General features: G+C 37.1%; 1 protein-coding gene across 4 annotated transcripts in view; it reads left to right on the top strand.

Moving 5' to 3' along the window:
- cacna2d3a (calcium channel, voltage-dependent, alpha 2/delta subunit 3a) overlaps positions 1 to 19,049 on the top strand; it is a 77,950-nt gene extending 58,901 nt beyond the window's left edge. For 2 of the 4 annotated variants that reach the window (XM_077608384.1, XM_077608383.1), the window contains 11 exons: positions 1,174 to 1,235; positions 1,604 to 1,648; positions 1,743 to 1,805; positions 3,184 to 3,254; positions 6,687 to 6,762; positions 6,879 to 6,931; positions 7,470 to 7,525; positions 9,179 to 9,293; positions 17,609 to 17,726; positions 18,106 to 18,183; positions 18,298 to 19,049. In XM_077608384.1, the coding sequence (XP_077464510.1) occupies positions 1,174 to 1,235; positions 1,604 to 1,648; positions 1,743 to 1,805; positions 3,184 to 3,254; positions 6,687 to 6,762; positions 6,879 to 6,931; positions 7,470 to 7,525; positions 9,179 to 9,293; positions 17,609 to 17,726; positions 18,106 to 18,183; positions 18,298 to 18,390 (830 nt within the window). In that variant the 3' untranslated portion in view covers positions 18,391 to 19,049. Of the gene's footprint in view, positions 1 to 1,173; positions 1,236 to 1,603; positions 1,649 to 1,742; positions 1,806 to 3,183; positions 3,255 to 6,686; positions 6,763 to 6,878; positions 6,932 to 7,469; positions 7,526 to 9,178; positions 9,294 to 17,608; positions 17,727 to 18,105; positions 18,184 to 18,297 lie in introns of those variants that run through there. The other 2 variants (XM_077608385.1, XR_013302646.1) reach the window with 2 other exon arrangements.
- The last annotated feature ends 4,654 nt before the right edge of the window (positions 19,050 to 23,703 follow it).

The raw sequence follows: 23,703 nt of genomic DNA, 5'->3' as shown, positions 1-23,703 counted from the left end.
TCCTCTATGCCAGGGGTGTCAGACTCGGGTTTGTTCGCGGGCCGCGTTAACCTCAACTCGATTTCATGTGGGCCGGACCATTTTAGATATAATATTTAGATTTTTTTTTAATAAATGGATTAAAAGAACTGGATTAAAAGACCTGAATATTCAGTTTTTTATAGATCTAAGACTGTTTATTTTAGCTTTTGTTTTATATATTTTTAGATTTTACAAAAGGATTTTTGAACTAAAAACACAGAAAAAATTGATGAAAAAATTACAATTATTGATTTAAAAAGGGGAAAATCAGGAAATTTAATATACATCTATACTCTTCATTTTAATTTGATCCTAAAACAGAAAGTTGGCTCTCATGATTTACTTTTTGGGGCCACACAAAATGATGCGGCGGGCCAGATTTGGCCCCCGGGCCACCACTTTGACACATGCTCTATGCTGTCTGCAAAAATATTGTCCACTCCAGTGCTGCGATTGACTGATGAAATTCCCAAGATTCTTTTTACCCCAGAACCTCACCCACAATCCTAATGCATACACATATAGAACCATTCATTGTACAGGTTGGGTGGACTTAAAAAGCCTAAACATACTTTTTCAGGTTTTTGTCAGCTTCTTCAAATAAGTATCATACAGGTACACTCTTGTATACTAATTTCATTAGCGTCCTAAGACCCAGAGCATTTTTATTTTCTCTTTGATATTTATGCTAATTGGGACCTAATGAGTGTAAAAACAAAAAAATATCTTTTTACATGATGTGGTTTCTGAGAAAAATATTGTCCACATCATAAGTGGATGCCAGGCCCTTGTAGTCTAAAATGTAACATTGTAGTCTTGTGACAACCAAAATTTTCATGTCCACATGTGTGGATGCCAGGTGCTAGGAGGTTAAAGATCTGAATAATAAAAACAAGTTGAGTTGTTCTATTTGATTTTCTCAACATTTTTTTGTGCTTCAGTAAACACCTGGAGGGATTTCTCTGATATGAACTGTAATTTTGGATCCCAGGGCAGATTGCAATAGCACTTAAATTATTGAATGAATCTCCTGGCCAGTCAATAACCCCTGTATTCCAATAATCTTTGACTGCTGTCATGCTGTTGTTATTTGTTTGTTCTTTTATCTTTCCCATCTCATCAACTATGCTCTGTATTTATTTCTTTTTCCAGCCGTTGGCATTCAAATGAAATTGGACTTCTTTCAGAGGAAATTCTGGACAGCCAGCAGACAGGTACACTACAATATTAGCTCATATTTTATATTAAATAAAGAGGTATGTATATAGCAGAAAAAGGAAAAGAATTCTGAATAAATACATTATTTGAAACATTGTTTTGAATTGTCGTGTGAAAATGTGATTGGTAGCGTACATTCAGGAGGATTAAATCTATCCATTTAGGAGGATCATTTAATAAAGATTACATTTTGGCAGGTTAATTCATTAATTTTTCTTTTAAAGGCTTATGAATGGGATCGCTAAAATTGTAATAGAATTTAATATATGAGATTGTGAAATATTAAAGTTTAGCATCTGGAAAAAGGGCTTTCTATATATATCTTTCCATTACCTTGCATATGCTTTTATTTCCTCTCTTTCAGTGCGCTGCCCTTGATGGGAAATGCTCCATAAGTTGTGACGATGAGGTCTGTCATCTTTAAATATAGTTCTGTCACCTACCAATTTTTAATACATCAATTTAAACATGTTGATGTTTTTTTTCTTTCTTTGCTTCAACAGAATATTAATTGCTACCTCATTGACAACAACGGCTTCATTCTGGTGGCAGAGGATTATGCACTGGTTAGACACACAGACATTATGTGGGGCCTGTAAAATCTCACATTTCACATATTGTTGAAATATTTTCTTGCTGACGCCAAAGTTAATATAAGTAGTTATGCTCTATATTTGGCATATAGTGTGTGTAAGTTGTTTTCCTCACTTGGTTTGCATGTGCCAGATTCCATTCACTTCCAGCTGGAGTTTTGTTATTTTAATTATTGACATTAACGGCGATAGACATCCAACCCATTTGAATGTTTTAGAGACCCTCAATCTAGCTGGCCACCAATTTAGGCTGTCCCTCACCTACTGCTAAATAGTTGGCTGGTATAGGCTTCTGTACCCCCCAAAGCGGAACAGAAAATGAATGAATGACTTGAGATTAGAGCCATAAAAAAGTTAACAACATAATAAAAGCAAACTTGGTGAAGAAGGATGTTTCAAATTCGACAGTCATCATATATTATACATTTCTTTAGAAACTTGGCTGCATTTTTAACTTTTCAATACTGCCACCAAGTGGCTAAATGTCTGAAGTAAGGATGCAAGTAAGGACTGACACAAAATCTCATCTTATTTTCTGAACCGCTTTATCCTCATTAGGGTCGCGGGGGGTGCTGGAGCCTATCCCGGCTGTCTCCGGGCCAGAGGTGGGGGACATCCTGAATTGGTGGTCAGGAGACAGACAACCATGCACTCTCACACCAATACCTAGGGGCAATTTAGAGTGTCCAATCAGCCTACCATGCATGTTTTTGGAATGTGGGAGGAAACCGGAGTACCCGGAGGAAACCCACGCAGGCCCACGGAGAACATGCAAACTCCACACAGGAGAACCGACCTGAATTTGAACCCAGGACCCCAGAGCTGTGAGGCCGACTCGCGCCACCAGGCCGCCCTTGACACAAAATAAATACAATAAATAGGTTTGTGTTTTTTGTTGTTTTTGTTTTCTTTGAATAATGATTAAAATAGCTTTACTTAATACTTTAGATTATTTGACCTTTTATAAAGGTGTGCAAGTTACTAGAATATGTACCATGTGCAATAAAATACTGTCCTCTAATTTTATATAGATTGATAACATTAGTATTAATTATTTTACAAAAAAAATTGATGTTCACTTTAGCTGTATGTTACAACCATTAATGACACTAAAATTGGTGGTGTGTCCATGTTTGTTTGTTTTTTATTTGTTTTTTCTACCAGTTGAACTTGGTGTTTTTAGAGTTTTCTCAAGTTTTGTTGAGTTTTTTTGCGTCTTTTACCAAAGCTCTCACTCATATGCTCATTTTATAATCTAGAATGAGTTTAAACCTGCTGTTCATAGACATTTCTTGAAATATAATTAAAGGTGGGAAATTATCAAATTGACTTGGCCTTTCTTTCTTTTCAGACTGGGAACTTTTTTGGAGAAGCCGAAGGGGCTGTAATGACTAAACTCCTGCAGATGGGATCTTTCAAGAGGTACAGTAAGTCACAATTTGTGTGCGTGCGTGGGTGTGTGTTAGAATATCCACATGCATAATATTATGGCACACAGACGGGCCACAAAATGAGAGCATGTCTCCAATGGCGCTGACAGCTCTCAACTTGGCCAATCATGTTGAGCTATTAAGTGCCGAACTCCGACCCTTTGCACAGCGTTCTTCGTTTGGGGATTACCGCAAATCGTTTGCTGAAATAAAGGAAAAACTTGAACTCACAGACACTCCTGGATTTTGTGCACATTCGCTGATCCACAGCTTGTTGCCTGAGCGATTTTTTGGGGGGGCAGGATTCAAAAATCCCACTTTGTTAATCTTAATATTAAGAATGTACAGTGGTACCTCGAGATACGACAGAGAGAGGGGGGGGGCGTTAAATCTTTCCAACCCCCTGAAAAAACTCCAAAAACAGGATATTGGATTGGAAAAAATGTTTTATTTCTTCTAATTCGCCATCTATTAACAAAGTAACATAACTAGTGGTTTAATATTACTAAAATGTGTTTAATAGTACTAAAATTATACGGATTTCGAAGGGGGAAGCGAGAGAGAGACGGACAGAGAGAGGGGGGGCACTTTTTGCACGGCAACACTCTCGTTTCATAACATAAACTAATTTAAATTTACTTGGATTACGATGCAGACACACTCAAAAATAAGTTTAATCTAACCTTACACTAAACTTAATTCTAATTTTGTATTAAAGTTTGATACCTGTTTGATAGCCAATGCCCCTGATGTTCTTATGAGCAGCCAACGAGAAGTGATATATACTCCTTGTATTAGCGATCGCTACGCATTTCGCGCTGAGTGACTGAAAAAAAACACTGAAAAAAATGCAACGCTCCGCCCAATGCTCGTAGATATCTGTTATACATGAAAGAGATGCGGCAAAAAAACACAGTGCCGCAAAATCATAAACAACCTCTCATGTCTTGGCCACCTGGCTTTCTCGTATCTCGAAATTTGTCCCGTATCTAGAGATAATTATTTGCTCGAAATTTTACTCGTATCTCGAAATGCTCATATGTCGGGGTGCTCGTATGTCGAGGTACCACTGTATTGAATATCTGACACACATAATACAAAAACAATTGCAACAGTATTGCGGTACTTAACCGTAACTGCACCTTTTTTTCTTCTTCTTTTCAATGTTAAAATCTACAATATAAAAATACATTGGTGACAAATCAGGATCCTCACTCTATATGGATGAATCTCAGCTGCTTAGAGCTCAGTACGGATGTAGAACGTCAGAGAGGTATGAATGGACGAGTCCATTAAAAACTATAAAACCTATTAAAATAACTTTGAAATCAATCCGAAAACGGACTGTAAACCAAAGTACATGTTGTCAAAGACATTTAAAATAATCTTTACATAACTTTGGATGATGACAAATATCTTGTAAATGAGAATGTCGTTATGATGCGTGAACATTATTTCTTCTAGCGGTCAACACAAATGAAAAATACTGCTTTACGTACACACTTATTCCAAACGTCATCATCTGTGTAGAATTAACATGCTAAGGTCCACATAAGTGTGAGTTCAAACACAAACTGCTCGGATATTCAACGGATCATCCCATGGTTTTCTTTTCACCCACTTGGACGATTGAACATGATCATTTCGTAATTTGAGTATGATATGATTATGTATATAAGGATTTTTGTGGCAATATATACCATGTTGCTCACATGTATCATATTTGAACATTCGTACAAGCTTGCCGGTTACAACATAATGGGACCTGGCTTAGTGCTAATTGGTTCCTGGCGTCGAGTTGCAGCTGTCAGTATTGTGGCTGTTTTAGTATGACCCGACCCTGGTCCTCTCAGACACACCAGAAGATTTTGTCACAGAAACCATTCAATAAAACATTCGTTTTAACGGGATATACTATATGTTTTTAGATATCACATATACTCGTAGGTATCATATAATCTCCAGTATCTACTATAAGCAATACAAGCAACAAGCCTCAAAGGGTTTTATGCTTCTTATATTATTGCCAACAGTGGCAATGGGTACACGGTCGATTGGTCGCCGGTCTTTTGGTCGCCGATCTTTTGGTCGCCGGTCTTTTGGTCGCCCGGAAGGTAAGTGATAATTACCATTTAAATCGTTGCTCAAATTCCCTAAATACAAACTGCGAATTTCTATTTAGTCATACTTAATGCCCTAGTAATTATTAGGCTAAAGAAAAGCTCAAAATTTCCCGGACTTTTATTGTTTTTTGTTGGAGAACTTGTTAAGACCCTGACGGACGTAGCTTCTTAAAGGGACAACGCATGTACATACAAACTCTTATACACTCACACGTCGGCTTAGTGAAACTGCTCATGGCCATTGTTGGCTTTTATTGATGCATAGACTGTGTTGTTTTACCTTGTTTTGTCGCCGGTCTTTTGCTCGTCGGTCTTTTGGTCTCCGGTCTTTTGGTCTCCGGTCTTTTGGTCGCCCGTTGTCACGGTCGGGGCGACCAAAAGACCGCGACCAAAAGATCGGCGACCAAAAGACGGCGACCAAAAGACCGGCGACCAATCGACCGCACACGGTGGCAATGTGGGTCCTCACTTTTTCATATGATTTGCATACCATGTTGAAAACTCGTGTGTAAGCCTGCTCTTAAATGGCTCTTTTGAAATCAATTTTGCACTTTGTCCAAAATGTCACAAATCTTTGCTTTTTAGGTGTGATGGAGGCATAACCAATAATAATATCTATTTTTTAATCGATCTTTTTATTATTGCTTTTTGAAAGAATTCAATTCAGTGCAGGTTTGTTTCAGCTTTTACTCCCGGTCACATAAATAATAGAAAACGTTTTGAAAGTATTTGTCTTGGTCTCTCAATTGATACGGCGAAATACGTATCATTTCAAGCCGAGTGTGTAGACTCTTCTTTATTGTAGGCAAACCACTGAAATAGACACATTTAGAAGGATCAATTCTCACCTTGGCATTGATTGGGAATTTAATGGGTCAAAGAAATGTCTTTGCTTTGAGAAAAATCATACCAGATACAGTATGTCCCAACATGATAATATCACTGAATTATGGAATCCTCATCAAGGCTGCCTTCTTAATATAGTGAATTACTGATAGGTGGTGATATACAAATGTAAGTCCAAAACACTTTCAAGAACCTTTCAACATTTCTAATACTTTGGGAATTGAATAAAACCCTTAAATCCACCAACATCCCCAAATCATCAACACACACCTTCTTGACACCACTTGAGGAAGCTCTCAGCTTTCTGCTTATTTTCTATGCCACCCACCTTCTCACCACATTTATACTGTATTTTGTCTAAAGCTGCAGCAGTGGTGAGACGTTCTACCACATTTACAAATTACCTTCTCATGGAATGTGATGTCCTAAGTCATGCAATTCTTGTGTGTATGCAGGGTGACTCTTTATGACTACCAGGCTCTGTGCTGGGTGTTTTCCGAGAGTAGTGACAGTGGAAACACATTGTTGGATGTAAGTTATTTTATTGTCTTAATTTACTTTTTTTTTTCTTACCCCACAAATGATATCAAATTCTGAAAAGTGTGTTGTTTGTGGTACAATAGTGTATTTGTTTTTCTCTTCTGCAGCCTTGCTTTGTCTTACTCTCAGCTTTGAAGTGGCTCCTTACAGAGCTTGTCATGTAAGACTTGTGATATGGGAGCGTGGCTTTTCATTGGAATAGAAAAAATCAAGTTGCTTGTTCTTGAAGGAATCAATCATATTTGTGTGTTTTTTTTGCACCACCTGTACATTTGTTTGTGACATTCTTCTCCCCCATGTTGACATGGTTGTTAGCCATTGCTCCGTGCAGTTTGTATATGGCCATTGCATGCTTATTATGCAAAACTGTGGCAGCAGAAGGCACTTTAGTTCTGTTGTCACCAAAAGCATGAAAGTAAGTGTGAATATTATGTTGTTTCAATTGCTCTAGCATGATCTTTATTTTATTTTAATTTTTTCAGCTTTCATCAGTGTTATACTTTATGTTTAATATAAGAATTATGCTCCACCTCCCTGACTTACACATTTTTTTGTACACATTATATATAACTAATAATTTAACTACTACTCCATTTAACAAAAAAATAATATACTGTATAAGTGGAGTGGAGGTGGCTGTTAATATTGTTCATTTTTCAATTTGTAGTCTTACAGTCAGTGTTCTATTCATTTAATAGATTCATGGTCGAGTTCAACCTGTACAGCTGGTGGCAGTCTGACCTCACTGCAAAAGGTAAGGCTTGTGCACTCACGCATACATGCGGACATCACCACCAACACACACACCCACACACCCACACAATATTTTTAGTATGCAATAAATACCTTTTGACTGATTCTCATTCAGAATATTTTTGAAAGTGAATTAAAAAAATGCTGTGACTTTTTTACTGTATACTTTCACCCTTTGTTCTGCATTCACTGACAGGAAAAAAAATATTTATATTCTTTACTATTCTATTATAATATTTTCATGCTATAAATCCTACAATACAAGAAAAAATGTGTACTTTAGAAAAAAGTATTTGGCAGTTTGATAAAGCATTACTATTATTATCAAATTGTGCTTCTAATTTCTGTTTGACAAAAATACATTCTAAAACAAAATGTGGTTCTCTAATATAAGAGAAGTATAAACATGAATATTTTTGTTTCAAATTAAGAATTAATAACAACCATTCTTCCATCTGGAAAGATCTACTTCCAAACCAAAATGTAAACTGATCCTTTTGGGTTTTTTTTGTGAGGTTTTTTGAAAAAAGACCAGTGTTTGACATCATACGTCGATTCGACCACGGAAAGACAGAACGGAAGAATCATGAATCCAAAAAGGGAAAAAAAAGAAAAGAAAAAAAAAACTATGCGATTGCCCCAAGCAAACTCAGCCATTGTGTATATCTGTCAGCACATCAGTTTTTTTCTATATGTCCAAAAATGTGTGTATGATGCATAGAACTGTGCATTGTGTTGGAATTTGCGGTAAGCAATATCCACTATGGAGCATATTTTACGTATTCTTTTTATTTTCTTTGTTAGCATCACTTTTCTTCCCACGCATAAACATCTGAGGCGATTATTCCAAAGTTTGAAACTTCGTGATGCTTGATACTTTGCGGTTTAGTGAATACTGAATGCATGTGGGGAATGAAAGCTTGGTTATAAGCGGTAATATTTTGTGTTTGGATAAGAGAGGGGAGAAAGTCAGGTTTTTTTTTTCTCGCCATGAATACAGGGGGGCCATGCACTGCTGCTTCTCGAACAGTCGGGACAATTTCATTGCTGGCTGCCCTCAGGTTTTAACGGCAACCTCACCAGCTTCTTACAATGCACACATTAGACCCGTGACACCTCAAAGATAATGGTCCTATTGAATCACTTGTAAACAAGTCTGCAACACCTTCCAAGTTTAACTAATCCACAAATATACACACGCAGGCACGTAGTAATGGCCTGTAATTAAACTACAATATTGAAATTCAAAATAATCCACCTTCCTTTGAAGACTTGCTTGGTAGAATGTGCTAGGTTTTATGTAAGTAGGCCACTTATGTTGAAATGTTTATTTTTTTCATGCAAAGAAGGATTAACTCTTCCTTTGATAAGGTTTAATGCTAGAAAATGTTTACACTGCAGTTTACTTTTCGACCTCTGGATGGCAAGAGAGTTTAACAACAGCCACCTGGCAAAGCCTCTCGTTGATTTTAGCTCTGCTTCACAAATTCTGTTTTCTCTCATGCGTGTATATTTACTCGGATGTGGTGTGTTCAACTGTTTGCTTGCATTCTATTTGCACAACTATTTTGGCATTTCAGTTTCCAGGAACTCATAAAACCCTTCACTTCTTGCTCCAGTCTTCATCCTTCTGTTTTCTTTCGGACTTGTTTAGCTCAGAGGATGGGGCGAACCATGCAGGTACCATGTGATACTGAGTACCCGGCCTTTGTCTCGGAGAGAACCATCAAAGAAAACACAGGCAACGTGGACTGTGACGGCTGCATCAAGTAAATGTCACACACAAAAACGTACATTCACAGATTCATTGTATATTATCAAGTATATTAGCAGGCAAAATAATTAGATTTCCTCTATTAGATGGCAGTAAATTCAAGAACTGTGTTGCCAACAACAAACTAGTTATTGGCCTCTTGTGGTTGAATTAAATGGGTCAGCATTGTTAAATTATTTGTGAGTTGAAAAGGATCATAGATTTGGTGTTTTGGGGAGACATTTTTGTTTTTCAAATTTAAAATGGGTCTCTCGACTCATTAAATATAGGAAAACACTGATCTAGAGGAGCAACAGGCAGGATTTACCACACGGTTTTGCAATATCCAACGGATATAAGAAGGCCTCTGAGAGTTCATTAAAACAAGCTCCTGGAACTATAAGGACACTTTTTTTAAAGTACAATACATATAAGTCATTTGTCTAGGAACACATGCTTGCAGTTTGATATGCGCAGCATTTTTCGGAGAGGTGGGAAAAAGGCTTCCTTTTAAAAATGGGAAAATGAGTGTGGTCCCCATTAACAATTTGCGTTTTTCTGTCAGGCAATTGTGGGGTGTTCTCCGGAACCCTCCAATGGGGATTTCATTACTCCCAGCTGTGGAACTGCCAGAGAAATATGCGTGTGTTCAGTCCTCATGCATCTCTTTACACAATCTCACTGCGGGGATGCATACATAAAATTCTCTCTGTTCTATTTGATACAATCATGGATCTATTTATTTAACCATGTTTGCTTATTGTTGTTGGGAAACAAAGATTTTAAACTTCAAGTGTCTGTTTAAAAAAGACTGACAGCAAAGAAGAATGTACATTCAAATTCTGATTTAAAACATAGTATACTCACATTGGCTTGAGTGACCTATCAGCCACAAAATGACCCTTCCTTTGGGCATTTTGATTGACACTGTTGTTATAAAAAATGTAGTAAACATTTTTCCTTTGGGAAATATATCATTGTGTTGGTTGACTTGCACTGTTTCTGTGGTCATATTTTATGCTAAGGATATTTTACGTAGAAAAGCAAAGTGACGAATCAATTTTTTTTTTAAATTCCTATTTCAGTGGTTTGATCTACTTGTCTCTCATTCCGTATTACCCATCTCCATCTCATCTCATCTTTTCGAAACCGCTTTATCCTAATTAGGGTCTCGGTCCATATTACCCATGGAGAAAAATATGAAGGGCTTTCTGCCTATCACACCATTTTGCTCTGATTCCTATTGCAAAATCAAAGTGGATTTTTTTACTTCAACTAAATTAGCTTTTATTTGTATGAAACAAAGGTATTTTTGTTGTAAATCTGTGTTACTGTTTCAATTGTTTGAACCACCCAAAGAATCCCACGCAGAGATCTCCCACAAAATTATTGTATTGAACCACATAAAGTAATAATGATAGGATTTTTTTTCTAACTACATAAGATGACAGATACTAACAGGTAGATTGTAAACTATACACCCATACGCACATGAATAATGAAATTGAGCAAATGAGATGCATGACACATGTTTCTGCTTTTCTTCTACATGCAAATTTCCTAAGAATACAGTGTGTGACTGTCTGCGTGTGTGGTGGGGAGGGGGGTAGGTTTACCACACCACAGCACAATACAGTATATTCAAGGCCATCAGGCAGACAGTCTGCAAATGAACAGCAGTTAGTATGTCCTGTTCATTATGTGTGGGACAGTCTTGGCTCGTCATGGCACGATGACTGTTTTAAAATGTGGTGCAAGTGAAGGCCGTTTGCGGTTGGTTGAAATTGGCCACCCTATTAAATTAGGAGAATATTCCAGTAGTTATGAGGTCATTTTTGTTCCCACTTGCCAGTACAATTCAATTCCGTTTATGTACTGACACAATAAAAGTAACCTCAAGACACTTCTTTTTATAGAGAGGTTTTGGAAGTAAGGAATATTGAGTCCATTGTGAAGGACCTCTGACTCAACAGGTCACAGCAAAAGAAAGATGGGATAGGTGATATATATATATATATATATATATATATATATATATATATATATATATATATATATATATATATATATATATATATATATATATATATATATATCACCTATCCCATAGGCTTTTTTCTTTAAAGACGACATAGTATAGTAAGGCTTATTTTCTTTAAAAATGACACAGTATAGTAAGGCTTTTTTGTCTTTAAAAACGACATAGTATAGTAAGGCTTTTTATTTACAAAAAAGACCATGTATAGTAAGGCTTTTTTTCTTAAAAAATGACCATGTATAGTAAGGCTTTTTTGTTTAAAAAAGACCATGTATAGTAAGGCTTTTTTTCTTAAAAAACGACATAGTATAGTAAGGCTTTTTTCCTAAAAAAACGACATAGTATAGTATGGCTTTTTTCCCCTAAAAAAACGACATAGTATAGCATGGCTTTTTTTCTTGAAAAACGACATAGTAGAGGAAGGCTTTTTCCCTAAAAAACGACATAGTATAGTATGGCTTTTCCCCCTAAAAAACGACATAGTATAGTATGGCTTTTTTCCTTTAAAAAACGACATAGTATAGTATGGCTTTTTTCCTTTAAAAAACGACATAGTATAGTATGGCTTTTTTAATTAAAAAACGACATAGTATAGTAAGGCTTTTTTTCTTAAAAAACGACATAGTATAGTATGGCTTTTTTCCCCTAAAAAACGACATAGTATAGCATGGCTTTTTTTCTTGAAAAACGACATAGTAGAGGAAGGCTTTTTCCCTGAAAACCGACATAGTATAGTATGGCTTTTCCCCCTAAAAAACGACATAGTATAGTATGGCTTTTTTCCTTTAAAAAACGACATAGTATAGTATGGCTTTTCCCCCTAAAAAACGACATAGTATAGTATGGCTTTTTTCCTTTAAAAAACGACATAGTATAGTAAGGCTTTTTTTCCTAAAAAACGACATAGTATAGCATCGCTTTTTTTCTTGAAAAACGACATAGTAGAGGAAGCCTTTTTTTCTTAAAAAACGATATTGTATAGTAAGGCTTCTTTTCTTTAAAAAAACGACATCGTATTGTAAGGCTTTTTCGTAAAAAACGACATAGTATAGTAAGGCTTTTTTCTTAAAAAACAACATAGTATAGGCTTTTTTCTTTAAAGACGACATAGTATAGTAAGGCTTATTTTCTTTAAAAACGACACAGTATAGTAAGGCTTTTTTGTCTTTAAAACGACATAAAGGCTTTTTTGTCTTTAAAAACGACTTAAAGTGGTCTATGTAAAGTAAAGCTTTTATTTGTTTAAAAAATAAATACTATGTATATATAGTCAGGCTTTTTTCTTTAAAAATGACCATGTATATTAAGGGTTTTTATTAAAAAATGACCATGTATATTAAGGGTTTTTATTAAAAAATGACCATGTATAGTAAGGCTTTTTTATTTAAAAAAAACGACCATGTACAGTAAAGCGTTTTTCTTAAAAGACGACATAGTATAGTAAGGCTTTTTTTCTTAAAAAATGACATAGTATTGTAAGGCTTTTTTCTTAAAAAACAACATAGTATAGTCTTTTTTCTTTAAAGACAACATAGTATAGTAAGGCTTATTTTCTTTAAAAACGACACAGTATAGTAAGGCTTTTTTGTCTTTAAAAACGACATAGTATAGTAAGGCTTTTTATTTACAAAAAAGACCATGTATAGTAAGGCTTTTTTCTTAAAAAATGACCATGTATAGTAAGGCTTTTTTGTTTAAAAAAGACCATGTATAGTAAGGCTTTTTTTCTTAAAAAACGACATAGTATAGTATGGCCTTTTTCCCCTAAAAAAACGACATAGTATAGCATGGCTTTTTTTCTTGAAAAACGACATAGTAGAGGAAGGCTTTTTCCCTAAAAAACGACATAGTATAGTATGGCTTTTCCCCCTAAAAAACGACATAGTATAGTATGGCTTTTTTCCTTTAAAAAACGACATAGTATAGTATGGCTTTTTTCCTTTAAAAAACGACATAGTATAGTATGGCTTTTTTTCTTAAAAAACGACATAGTATAGTAAGGCTTTTTTTCTTAAAAAACGACATAGTATAGTATGGCTTTCCCCCCCTAAAAAACGACATAGTATAGCATGGCTTTTTTTCTTGAAAAACGACATAGTCGAGGAAGGCTTTTTCCCTAAAAAACGACATAGTATAGTATGGCTTTCCCCCCTAAAAACGACATAGTATAGTATGGCTTTTTTTCCTAAAAAACGACATAGTATAGCATGGCTTTTTTTCTTGAAAAACGACAGAGTAGAGGAAGCCTTTTTTTCTTTAAAAACGACACAGTATAGTAAGGCTTCTTTTCTTAAAAAACTACATAGTATAGTAAGGCTTTTTTTCTTTAAAAAATGACAGCAAGTAAGGCTAAGAGAGTCGGAGAATAAATCTGACTTCTGATTCTTCACCTTCTAGTTGTTGCTGTGGTCCACTGGCAAAATCATTGGGTCAGAGCATGAGGCGGGAATCAGGAGTGAGTTCAATTCCACTCGTTGCAATTCTCAAATTGTTTATTGAGGTAATGAAAAGGATAAATACAACTTCCAACTTTACAGTGGTGCAGTGGCAAAGACAATGGGTCAGAACTTCAGGTGGACTCAAGTTCAAATCAGAAGTGAGTTTGATTCCACTCTTTGCAATTCTCAAATTGTTTATTGAGGTAATTAAAAGGATAAATATAACTTCCAATCACATCATTTCAGAAGACACTGTGGTCCAGTGGCAAGAACAATGGGTTGAAATTGAAGTTGGACACAAGTTCAAATCTGGAGTGAGTTCAAGTCCACTCTTTGCAAATCTCAAATTGTTTATTGAGGTGATGAAAATGATAAATATAACTTCCAATCATCTCATTTCAGAAGTCACTGTGGTCCAGTGGCAAAGACAGTGGGTCAGACAGACCTCAAGTTAGTGGATTTGACTGCCATGTGGGAGATGGGGTTCGAATCCCGCTCTCGTTTGACTAATCACTACACTAGTAGTTCAGTAAATGGGTAATCCTTTTTTCATTCAAATAAAGACTTAGTCATTTTTTTCAGCAAAACAATATTTCCGGTCAGCCTTCGGCTGACCGGAAGACAGTTGGGGGGGGGGTTCCTGGTGGTGTTCGACAGTCGGCCTTCGGCCGACTGCCGACACCATACAGTCGTTGACTGGCGACACCGGGACGTGAACCCTCGACACCCACGTCGCAGGCAGGTGACTTACCCACTACACCACGAGGCGGCCCGCCTATACATGATTGGAAGTTATATTTATCCTTTTCATTACCAAACAAACAATTTGAGAATTGGAAAGAGTGGAATTGAACTCACTCCTGATTTGAACTTGTGTCCACCTTAAATTTTGTCCTATTGTCTTTGCAAATGAACCACAGTGACTTTTGAAATGACGTGATTGGAAGTTATATTCATCCTTTTCATTACCTCAATAAACAATTTGAGAATAGCAAAGAGTGGAATTGAACTCACTCCTGATTTGAACTTGTGTCCACCTTAAATTTTGACCCATTGTTTTTGCCACTGGACCACAGTGACTTCTGAAATGAAGTGATTGGAAGTTATATCTATCCTCTTCATTACCTCAATAAACAATTTGAGAATTGCAAAGAGTGGAATTGAACTCATTCCTGATTTGAACTTGAGTCCACCTGAAGTTCTGACCCATTGTCTTTGCCACTGGACCACAGTGACTTCTGAAATGATGTGATTGGAAGTCATATTCATCCTCTTCATTACCTCAATAAACAATTTGAGAATAGCAAAGAGTGGAATTGAACTCACTCCTGATTTGAACTTGTGTCCACCTTAAATTTTGACCCATTGTTTTTGCCACTGGACCACAGTGACTTCTGAAATGAAGTGATTGGAAGTTATATCTATCCTCTTCATTACCTCAATAAACAATTTGAGAATTGCAAAGAGTGGAATTGAACTCATTCCTGATTTGAACTTGAGTCCACCTGAAGTTCTGACCCATTGTCTTTGCCACTGGACCACAGTGACTTCTGAAATGATGTGATTGGAAGTCATATTCATCCTCTTCATTACCTCAATAAACAATTTGAGAATAGCAAAGAGTGGAATTGAACTCACTCCTGATTTGAACTTGTGTCCACCTTAAATTTTGACCCATTGTTTTTGCCACTGGACCACAGTGACTTCTGAAATGAAGTGATTGGAAGTTATATCTATCCTCTTCATTACCTCAATAAACAATTTGAGAATTGCAAAGAGTGGAATTGAACTCATTCCTGATTTGAACTTGAGTCCACCTGAAGTTCTGACCCATTGTCTTTGCCACTGGACCACAGTGACTTCTGAAATGATGTGATTGGAAGTCATATTCATCCTCTTCATTACCTCAATAAACAATTTGAGAATAGCAAAGAGTGGAATTGAACTCACTCCTGATTTGAACTTGTGTCCACCTTATATTTCAACCCATTGTCTTTGCCACTGGACCACAGTGACTTCTGAAATGATGTGATTGGAAGTCATATTCATCCTCTTCATTACCTCAATAAACAATTTGAGAATAGCAATGAGTGGAATTGAACTCACTCCTGATCTGAACTTGTGTCCACCTTAAATTTAGACCCATTGTCTTTGCCAATGGACCACAGTGACTTCTGAAATGATATGATTGGAAGTTATATCTATCCTTTTCATTACCTCAATAAACAATTAGAGAATTGCAAAGAGTGGAATTGAACTCATTCCTGATTTGAACTTGAGTCCACCTGAAGTTCTGACTCATTGTCTTTGCCACTGGACCACAGTGACTTCTGAAATGATGTGATTGGAAGTCATATTCATCCTCTTCATTACCTCAATAAACAATTTGAGAATAGCAAAGAGTGGAATTGAACTCACTCCTGATTTGAACTTGTGTCCACCTTATATTTCAACCCATTGTCTTTGCCACTGGACCACAGTGACTTCTGAAAGATGTGATTGGAAGTCATATTCATCCTCTTCATTACCTCAATAAACAATTTGAGAATAGCAATGAGTGGAATCAAATCAATTGAATGATGCCATACAGTGCTACCGCATCATTTATGATGAAAAAAAGAAGAAAACTGTGCAATCGTCATTAGGTCGCTTCTTTTGGCCAGTTTCTAATACATAAATCTCTCTCTCTCTCTACAGTACTGTACATATTCTCTCCATTTTATTAAATGTTTTTTTTTTCAGTACAAACCAATGCGTGTTACTTATACAAGCCTTAAACATACAAATGCACTTATATAAACCTTCAATATACTTATATCGGCCTTAAACATAAATTATAATACAAAATATAGCACTGAATCAACTTACAAACAAATTCAACTTATGAACAATCGCTCGGAACCAATTGCGTTCGTAAGTAGGGGAGCGTCTGTATATACATACATACATACCGTATTTTGACGACTATAAGGCATACTTAAACATCTTAAATGTTCTCCAAAATAGACAGGGCGCCTTATAATCCAGTGTGCTTTATATATGGAAAAAAAATTAAAATGTGTCATTCATTGAGGGTGCGCTTCATAATGTGGCGCGCCTTATAGTCGTGAAAATATGGTATATGTCATTGGTGGATGAGATAACAATGCAAACAGTAGTGGTAGCACTAAGTTTTAATTGAACCGTTTACATGAGAAATAACTGCACAATTCATTATAGTACCGTATATGTCGTTTAACGTCAGCCTTGAAAGAGAAAAGAATACGCAACATTCCAGTATGACATAGTCTCCAAAAGTTGTTATCCTTGAAAAAAAAAAATTTTGTTTAGTATTTTCATTTGGGTTCATATCATTGTTTATTTAAAAAAATGCTGACTTTATTAAAGGAGGCAATAGATACAGAAAAAGACAACATGACTGAAAGAAAAGATCATCTGTCTGGCTTTTTTTCTTCAAAAAGTTTAGTTTAAACCCTTGGCCAAGATACTGAGGCTTGCCAGCAATGGAGTAGAAGGGAGCCATGAATTTATTAACACGTGTGGTCTCCTTCACTATGTTTAATATTAAGCAACACTTCATTGGAACTCACCTTAGCTTGAATATAAAAGAAATGCTCCAGAAGACAGATTGTGGAGGAAGATTTGCGCTTTTGTGTTGATTGACAGTTGGCAGTGAGTTTCAATGTGGATCCAGTGGAGTCGCTCATCCACGCCAATCTTAGTACTGAATTTATGTTTCATCCTAATGAATCTTAAATACCAAGCCAAATATCAGTAGACTGCAATTATTGAAATGTGTATATGTGATTTAAAAAAAAAAAAACACGTTTTTGTTCCCCTGACTATGATTGGCAGGTCGTTCGTAATTCAGCAGATCCCCAGCAGTAATCTCTTCATGGTGGTGGTGGACAACAAGTGTGATTGCAGCATGTTTGAGCCTATCACCATGGATCCTGTGGAAATTATGTATATCCTTTAAAACCTTCAACTGTAACTCAGCGCAAGACCATCTACTACAACCAACAATCATGAACACACTATGTAATGTTGAAGCTTGTTTTCCCTGTTTGGAGTTTGGCGTTTTACCCATTGCTGGATTATAGCAGGGCTACCATTGCATAGTTTGTCACAAAAAGCTGTGGTTTAGAGGAACTTGCCATTGATGGCAGAAATTTTATTACTCATTGGAGCAGCGTGATGGCTATAAAGCTTCTCAAACTGGTGCTGAGCTGCAGTCGGACAGAAAAATGTGTCGGTCGGCATAAATTTTGTAGTGCTGATCCATTGTAAGTCGGCCATGCGTTACATACAATAGGTTAATATTACCCACCTTAACTTCTTCTTCACATAACGAATCTCTAAAGTGTGAGAGATTGAAGATGCAAAAGGACAGGCGACGCCCTGATACCTGTCACCCATTCCACCCAGAGGTATTGGCATCTACAAAGAATAGCCTGCATGTTGTATTCTTGGCGGAGCAAGCATGTGGGTTGCATTAAAATGTTCCATATCTATTATCACATTTGGTCCACTTCTTTCTGCAGGAGAACTCAATGGAGTGTGGAGGAGCTCACACTCTCAAACTGTCATTTTCTGCATCACTGCTTTGCATTCTCCTGGCGCTGTTCCCCAGGTGACCAGAGCTGCCTGCACCTTTCCATCTATCCATCCATCCATCCATCCATCCAGAACTTTCTGTCAGATCAATTTGGCAGGTAAAACTATCTCAAATAAGTCACACAAAAGAAACAATATGAAGAAGAAACACTTAGTGTTCCAATTCTACCACACTTCACCAATGTAAAGGTCCTTTTCCTAAATTTCTGCTGACAACACAACAGCGAATTCCAATATATGTGATCAGTAAGGTGCTACAGCAATGTCACATGCACTATAGCTTTGTTGTATTTATTTTTTTCATTTTAATGGCTCAGATTTGAACTTGATTATAAAATGGTCTCAGACACTCTACCAAGTAGGCATTCAAGCCACAGAAGTCCCATTAGCAAAAGGAATGGTGCACCTTTTTGGGGCATTGACTTTTCATGAACAATATTATCCTGAAGATTTAAAAAAAATGTTAAAAGCATATTAGGATTTGTAAAGAAAATTCAACTTCTACATTTTTTATGAAGTGTTTGAAATTTAATTTACAAGTAGTATCCCTCAACTGTGACTGAATATTTGGAGTCCTCTAATGTGAGTAGTTGTTCAAGTTAAAGCTTTGCCTTACTCATCAGTTTGGTCCTGTTTGTGTACTTTTTAAAACAAAATAAAAACATTTAAAAGGAGATAAAAGCATTATATTATGTTTTTGTTCCAAAATTGGAGGCAGATTTTGTCTGGGATTTCATTTTTTTTCTTTTTTTCTTTAATTTTCAGTCAGCCTGTGAACAAAAATATGGCAAGCGTGTGTTTGAGCAGGTGAGGGTGTGTGGGTACCTATGTGTTTTCATCCAGCTGTTATTTTGTCCTTTTTTTACTTTAGCGTATACTATACACCCTTAAGCAAGAACTCATTCGCCGACAGAGACACATAAGAGCCACGAAGCCATTGAATTCAAAAACAAGCCAATGAATTCAACAGCAACACACATCTGCAAATGTTCAGAAAATAGACACAAATAATCCTTTGATATTGATTTTAAGGCCACATGCTCACATGCATGAAAAGGATTTCATGGCAAGTTGGCTCAGTTTTAATGTGTTTCTGCAAACAAAGTCGTACAAGAAATAATAAACCACAGAAGTTCTTTGAGACTATCTCAGCCGCCTCGTCTGCGGTTGTCAACATGAAGATCCCCATGATCACATTAGTCATCTCCTTCGGCACCTCTGACCCAGTCACCTCAGTGGGCCACCCTACTTTGACAAAGTAAAGCTCGCTGTTCTTGCAGCTCTGATTTTGCTTGTACTCTTTCACCAATTCTGTCCCCTGAGCAGTCCAATGTGACTGTAATCACTCCCAGTTCATCCTGTTCTTCCTCGTTCAATGCTCCAAAGACTCCCTGACAAGCTGCTAGGTCATTTATCACTCTGTAATGGGCTTAGAGCTGTTTGGGGTCAACACGCATTGAATCCGGTCTGCGATTCCTTCCTGGTTGCCAGATGAGTTATAGGAAAGTGTGTTGCAACACGACATGGGAGGATAGGCAGACTCGTGGAACGTAATCTTCTCCCTGGAGATTCTGCCACAGCTACAGTACTGCTACTATGCCCAGATTGTGTGAGTGATAAATTCATTCGTTTTCAACACAACTTATCCTTGTCAGGGTCGCGGGGTGTTGCAGCATATCTTGCAGACTTCGGGCCAAAGGCGGACTACACCCTGGACTGGTCGCCATTCATTCTTGGGGAACATATATAGATAGAGAAACATTCACACTCACAATCACACCGCCATCGAGTGGGAATCGATCCCACAGTACCCGCACCAAAGTCAGGTGAAAGAACCACTGAAGCAGATGCTGGCTTTTCACCTGAGCACTGTTAACAACTTGAGTAGTTTTGTCCTCAATACATGAAGCCCCAATTGTCCAAAAAGAAATTTAAAACGTGATTTGTCAGAGCACAGAACAGTGTTCTACTTTGCCACAACCCATTTTAATTGACCCCGGTCCCAACAAAAATGCCCGTGCTTCTGCGTCCTGATTGCTTAAAACAATTAAGGCAACAGTTTGAAACGCAAATATCTTTTCTTTGTAACGTTTTCAATTAAATACAGGTTGAACATTATTTTTGTTTTTATTCATATTGAACGTAACTTGAGGTTCTTTTTTTAGAAACAGATTGAATTAAGATTTGTAAAATCAACAATTTGTTAGATCTAGTTGGGGTTTTGGGGTGGATGTGTGTTCGTTGGTACTCGGACATTTGGTCGCCGGACGTTTGGTCGCCCGGATGTTTGGTCGCCCGGATGTTTGGTCGCCTGGACGTTTGGTCGCGGGACGTTTGACAACATGACAGAGAGTTTACTGTTGAAACCAGCAAAATTATATTCATGAGAGAGAGTTTAATATCTAAATATCTACTGTTGAAACCAGCTCTCAAAATTATATTCACCCGGGCGACCAAACGTCCGGCGACCAAACGTCCGGGCGACCAAATGTCCGGGCGACCAAATGTCCGGGCGACCAAACGTCCGGGCGACCAAACGTCCGGCGACCAAACATCCGGTGACCAAACGTCCGGTCACGGTGTTCGTTCCCCTTGTGTGTGATGTCCGTGTGATTATTGTATACGTTTCGCCTATTGTGTCCCTCATGGTTTCCTATCCTTCGTCTGATCAGGTGTGTGTATTTTGTAATCAACCCCTCTCTGACTATTTAAGCCCTCTGTGTTTGTCAGTCTTTTGTCTGCTTTACCCTGCTTTGTCTGCGTTAGGCTATGTTGCCGCGCCATGTTTCAAGTTCCTTGTTTCCCCATGTCTTCCATGTCAGATTTGGTTTGCTAATTTAATTATAAGTCCTTGTTACTTTATTGACACCCCTCCTGATTTAGTTATTAAAGTTTTTGTTAGAGCACTCCTTCCACATCCTTGATTACGTCCCTGCGTTTAGGTCTTTCTACGACGCACTTAATGTGACACAATTATATTTGTTCTTATTACACTCAGGCCTCTATTTAATATGTTAATGATTGACATGAAAACAATTTAGGTTGGACTATAGAGCAGTGCGGGTTGAATAATTTTAAACACAACTTAACCTCAGGCTTCTAGGAAAATGTCTGTGTAAATTTGGACACCCCATGAGTAGTTACAACTTTGTATCAAATGCAAAATACAACAGCAAGGAAAAACAACAAAGTAATAAAAACAGCCTACTGTCAGAACTAGCGCAGCATTGCTGCCCTGCCTCCATGTGCAGCGTGGCATAATGTGTACTATATGTTTATCTTGACAAGACTGTCTCGCCCCATAATTCTGTGGCCAAGACAGCCACACCCAGAAAATGTCTATCAAAAGCTAGAAAAAAAATTGCTTAATGTATTTTATGGTTTAGCAACCACATTCCTGATGTGCGGCACACTGTTGTTTGTGGTGAGAAGTGGCTCAGAGGAAAAGTAATCACTTGTGAAAATATGCTCACAAAGTTTCTGTGCACAGTTATCAAAAACAAATAAATAAATAAAAATTAAACATTTACTTATCTTGAGAACATTTCCTTGAGTGACCTGACCTTTTTGTGAGGTACTATTACCCGCCATCGTTCATTTAAAAATAATAATAATATTTTCACTTGTTAGTAAATGTTGATATGGCATGTTTTGCATGATTACATATGTCCAACTATTCAAGTCACAACAAGCAGCGAGTGGGTAAGTAATATTGCAATAGTAATATTGTGTACGTGTTTCGTGTAAAGTACCTTAAGTGATCCTTGAGTACTTCTGGGTAGAAGTTAAATTCAACTCGTAGATTGTGTTAAGTAAAATTGTTCATGTATTGGACATCAAGTGTACTTTGATACTCAAAATTATGTTACATTAGACGAGGCAACTGAAATATGGAAAGTAAGTGTTTTGGGAGAAGGGTCTTGTTTCTTTTATTTTTACATCATTTTGTGTTTGTTTCAAATGTAGATGTTTGTTTACTACTGTATAGTTGTCATCATCAGCTGCTGGATATGTTGTATGCAGTATCAGCAACAGCAAATTCCATCTTAAACCATATCAATTTGTACTGTTACTGAAAAACATGTTTTGGGCTCTGACTCCATGACTGAAGTGGGGAAAATTGGTTTTGACTATTATTCACCTGCTACTATAGAAACAGGCAAGTAGCATTCCACGAGTTGTTTCCAGATAGATGTACCTTTACTCAAGTATGGGTTTCAGGGACTTTGTGCAAGACTGATTGAGGGCTACAGATATAGTGTGTTTAAATGGAAATGATTCAGAGTAGCTTAACCACACCAGGACCACACACAGGCTCGGTGGCCACAACATGCATTGGTAAAGGCAAGATGGGAAAACACAAAAGCGATACTGTCGACATTCCACTTGGTGACTTGAAAAGCCTCACTGTCTCCATATTTACTCAGGAAAGAAATCTCTTGTGACATGAACCTCTTTCTATTCAGAAAAAAAGTTTATGGCATCCTGTCTTTCGAAAAGGCTCACTGACGTCTATTACACATTCCATGTTGTGTGGATTGTGCATAACGCGGCATAATTGTCATGCAATGCATTTTTTGTTGACATGGGAGATTTGGCTTTTATCCGTTGGCCTCTAAGCATCTTTGACAGATCCTTTCTTCTCTGTCCTCTTTTAGCTAATCCTTTTTGCTTTGGCCACATCCATCACACTTTCTAGCTGCAGTCGCAATAATGAGCAGAAAGACACACACACACACACACACAGTTGAAAAATCCCAGAGAGAACCAATGCAGTCTTGCAGGGTTTCTAACTGCCAGGGGATTTCTGCTAAGGTTTGACGATACCATTCAGAGAGTCATTAACTTAACTGGGAAAAACACTTGTGGAAGGTTTTCTTAATTTATGGATTTGATACTTTACGATACATAGTTATACTTGTACATGTGACAGATTAGACTACAAAGCCGTAAAATACCGTTGTAATAACAACGCAAGACAATATAGGGTCTACTAAAACTAGAAAGAGAATGCACTGGTGAAACGAATGGCAAAACGCGATTCAAATCCCGGTTCGAACCTCTTCGTCAATCATCTTAAAACTTGACAAAATTTACGTAACAATCGACTCACACAAATGAATGAATGAATAGAAAGATCTGGTTCGAAACTGAATTTAAGACTCGAATCTAATTACTAATTGATCATTGGTGCATGCCTACTTGCTCACCCATTTCACCCCCCAAAAATATGTGAGGGCAAAGTGACAGAAACAAGAAGAGAACAGTGAAAGTATGACATTCTTAGTTCACAATAACTCTTGTTTTCATCGGCCAAACATTAGTAAAATAAA

This window comes from Stigmatopora argus, chromosome 1, assembly GCF_051989625.1.
Source record: "Stigmatopora argus isolate UIUO_Sarg chromosome 1, RoL_Sarg_1.0, whole genome shotgun sequence".
NCBI classification, from domain to species: domain Eukaryota; kingdom Metazoa; phylum Chordata; class Actinopteri; order Syngnathiformes; family Syngnathidae; genus Stigmatopora; species Stigmatopora argus.
This window is presented reverse-complemented; position numbering and strand designations above follow the sequence as displayed.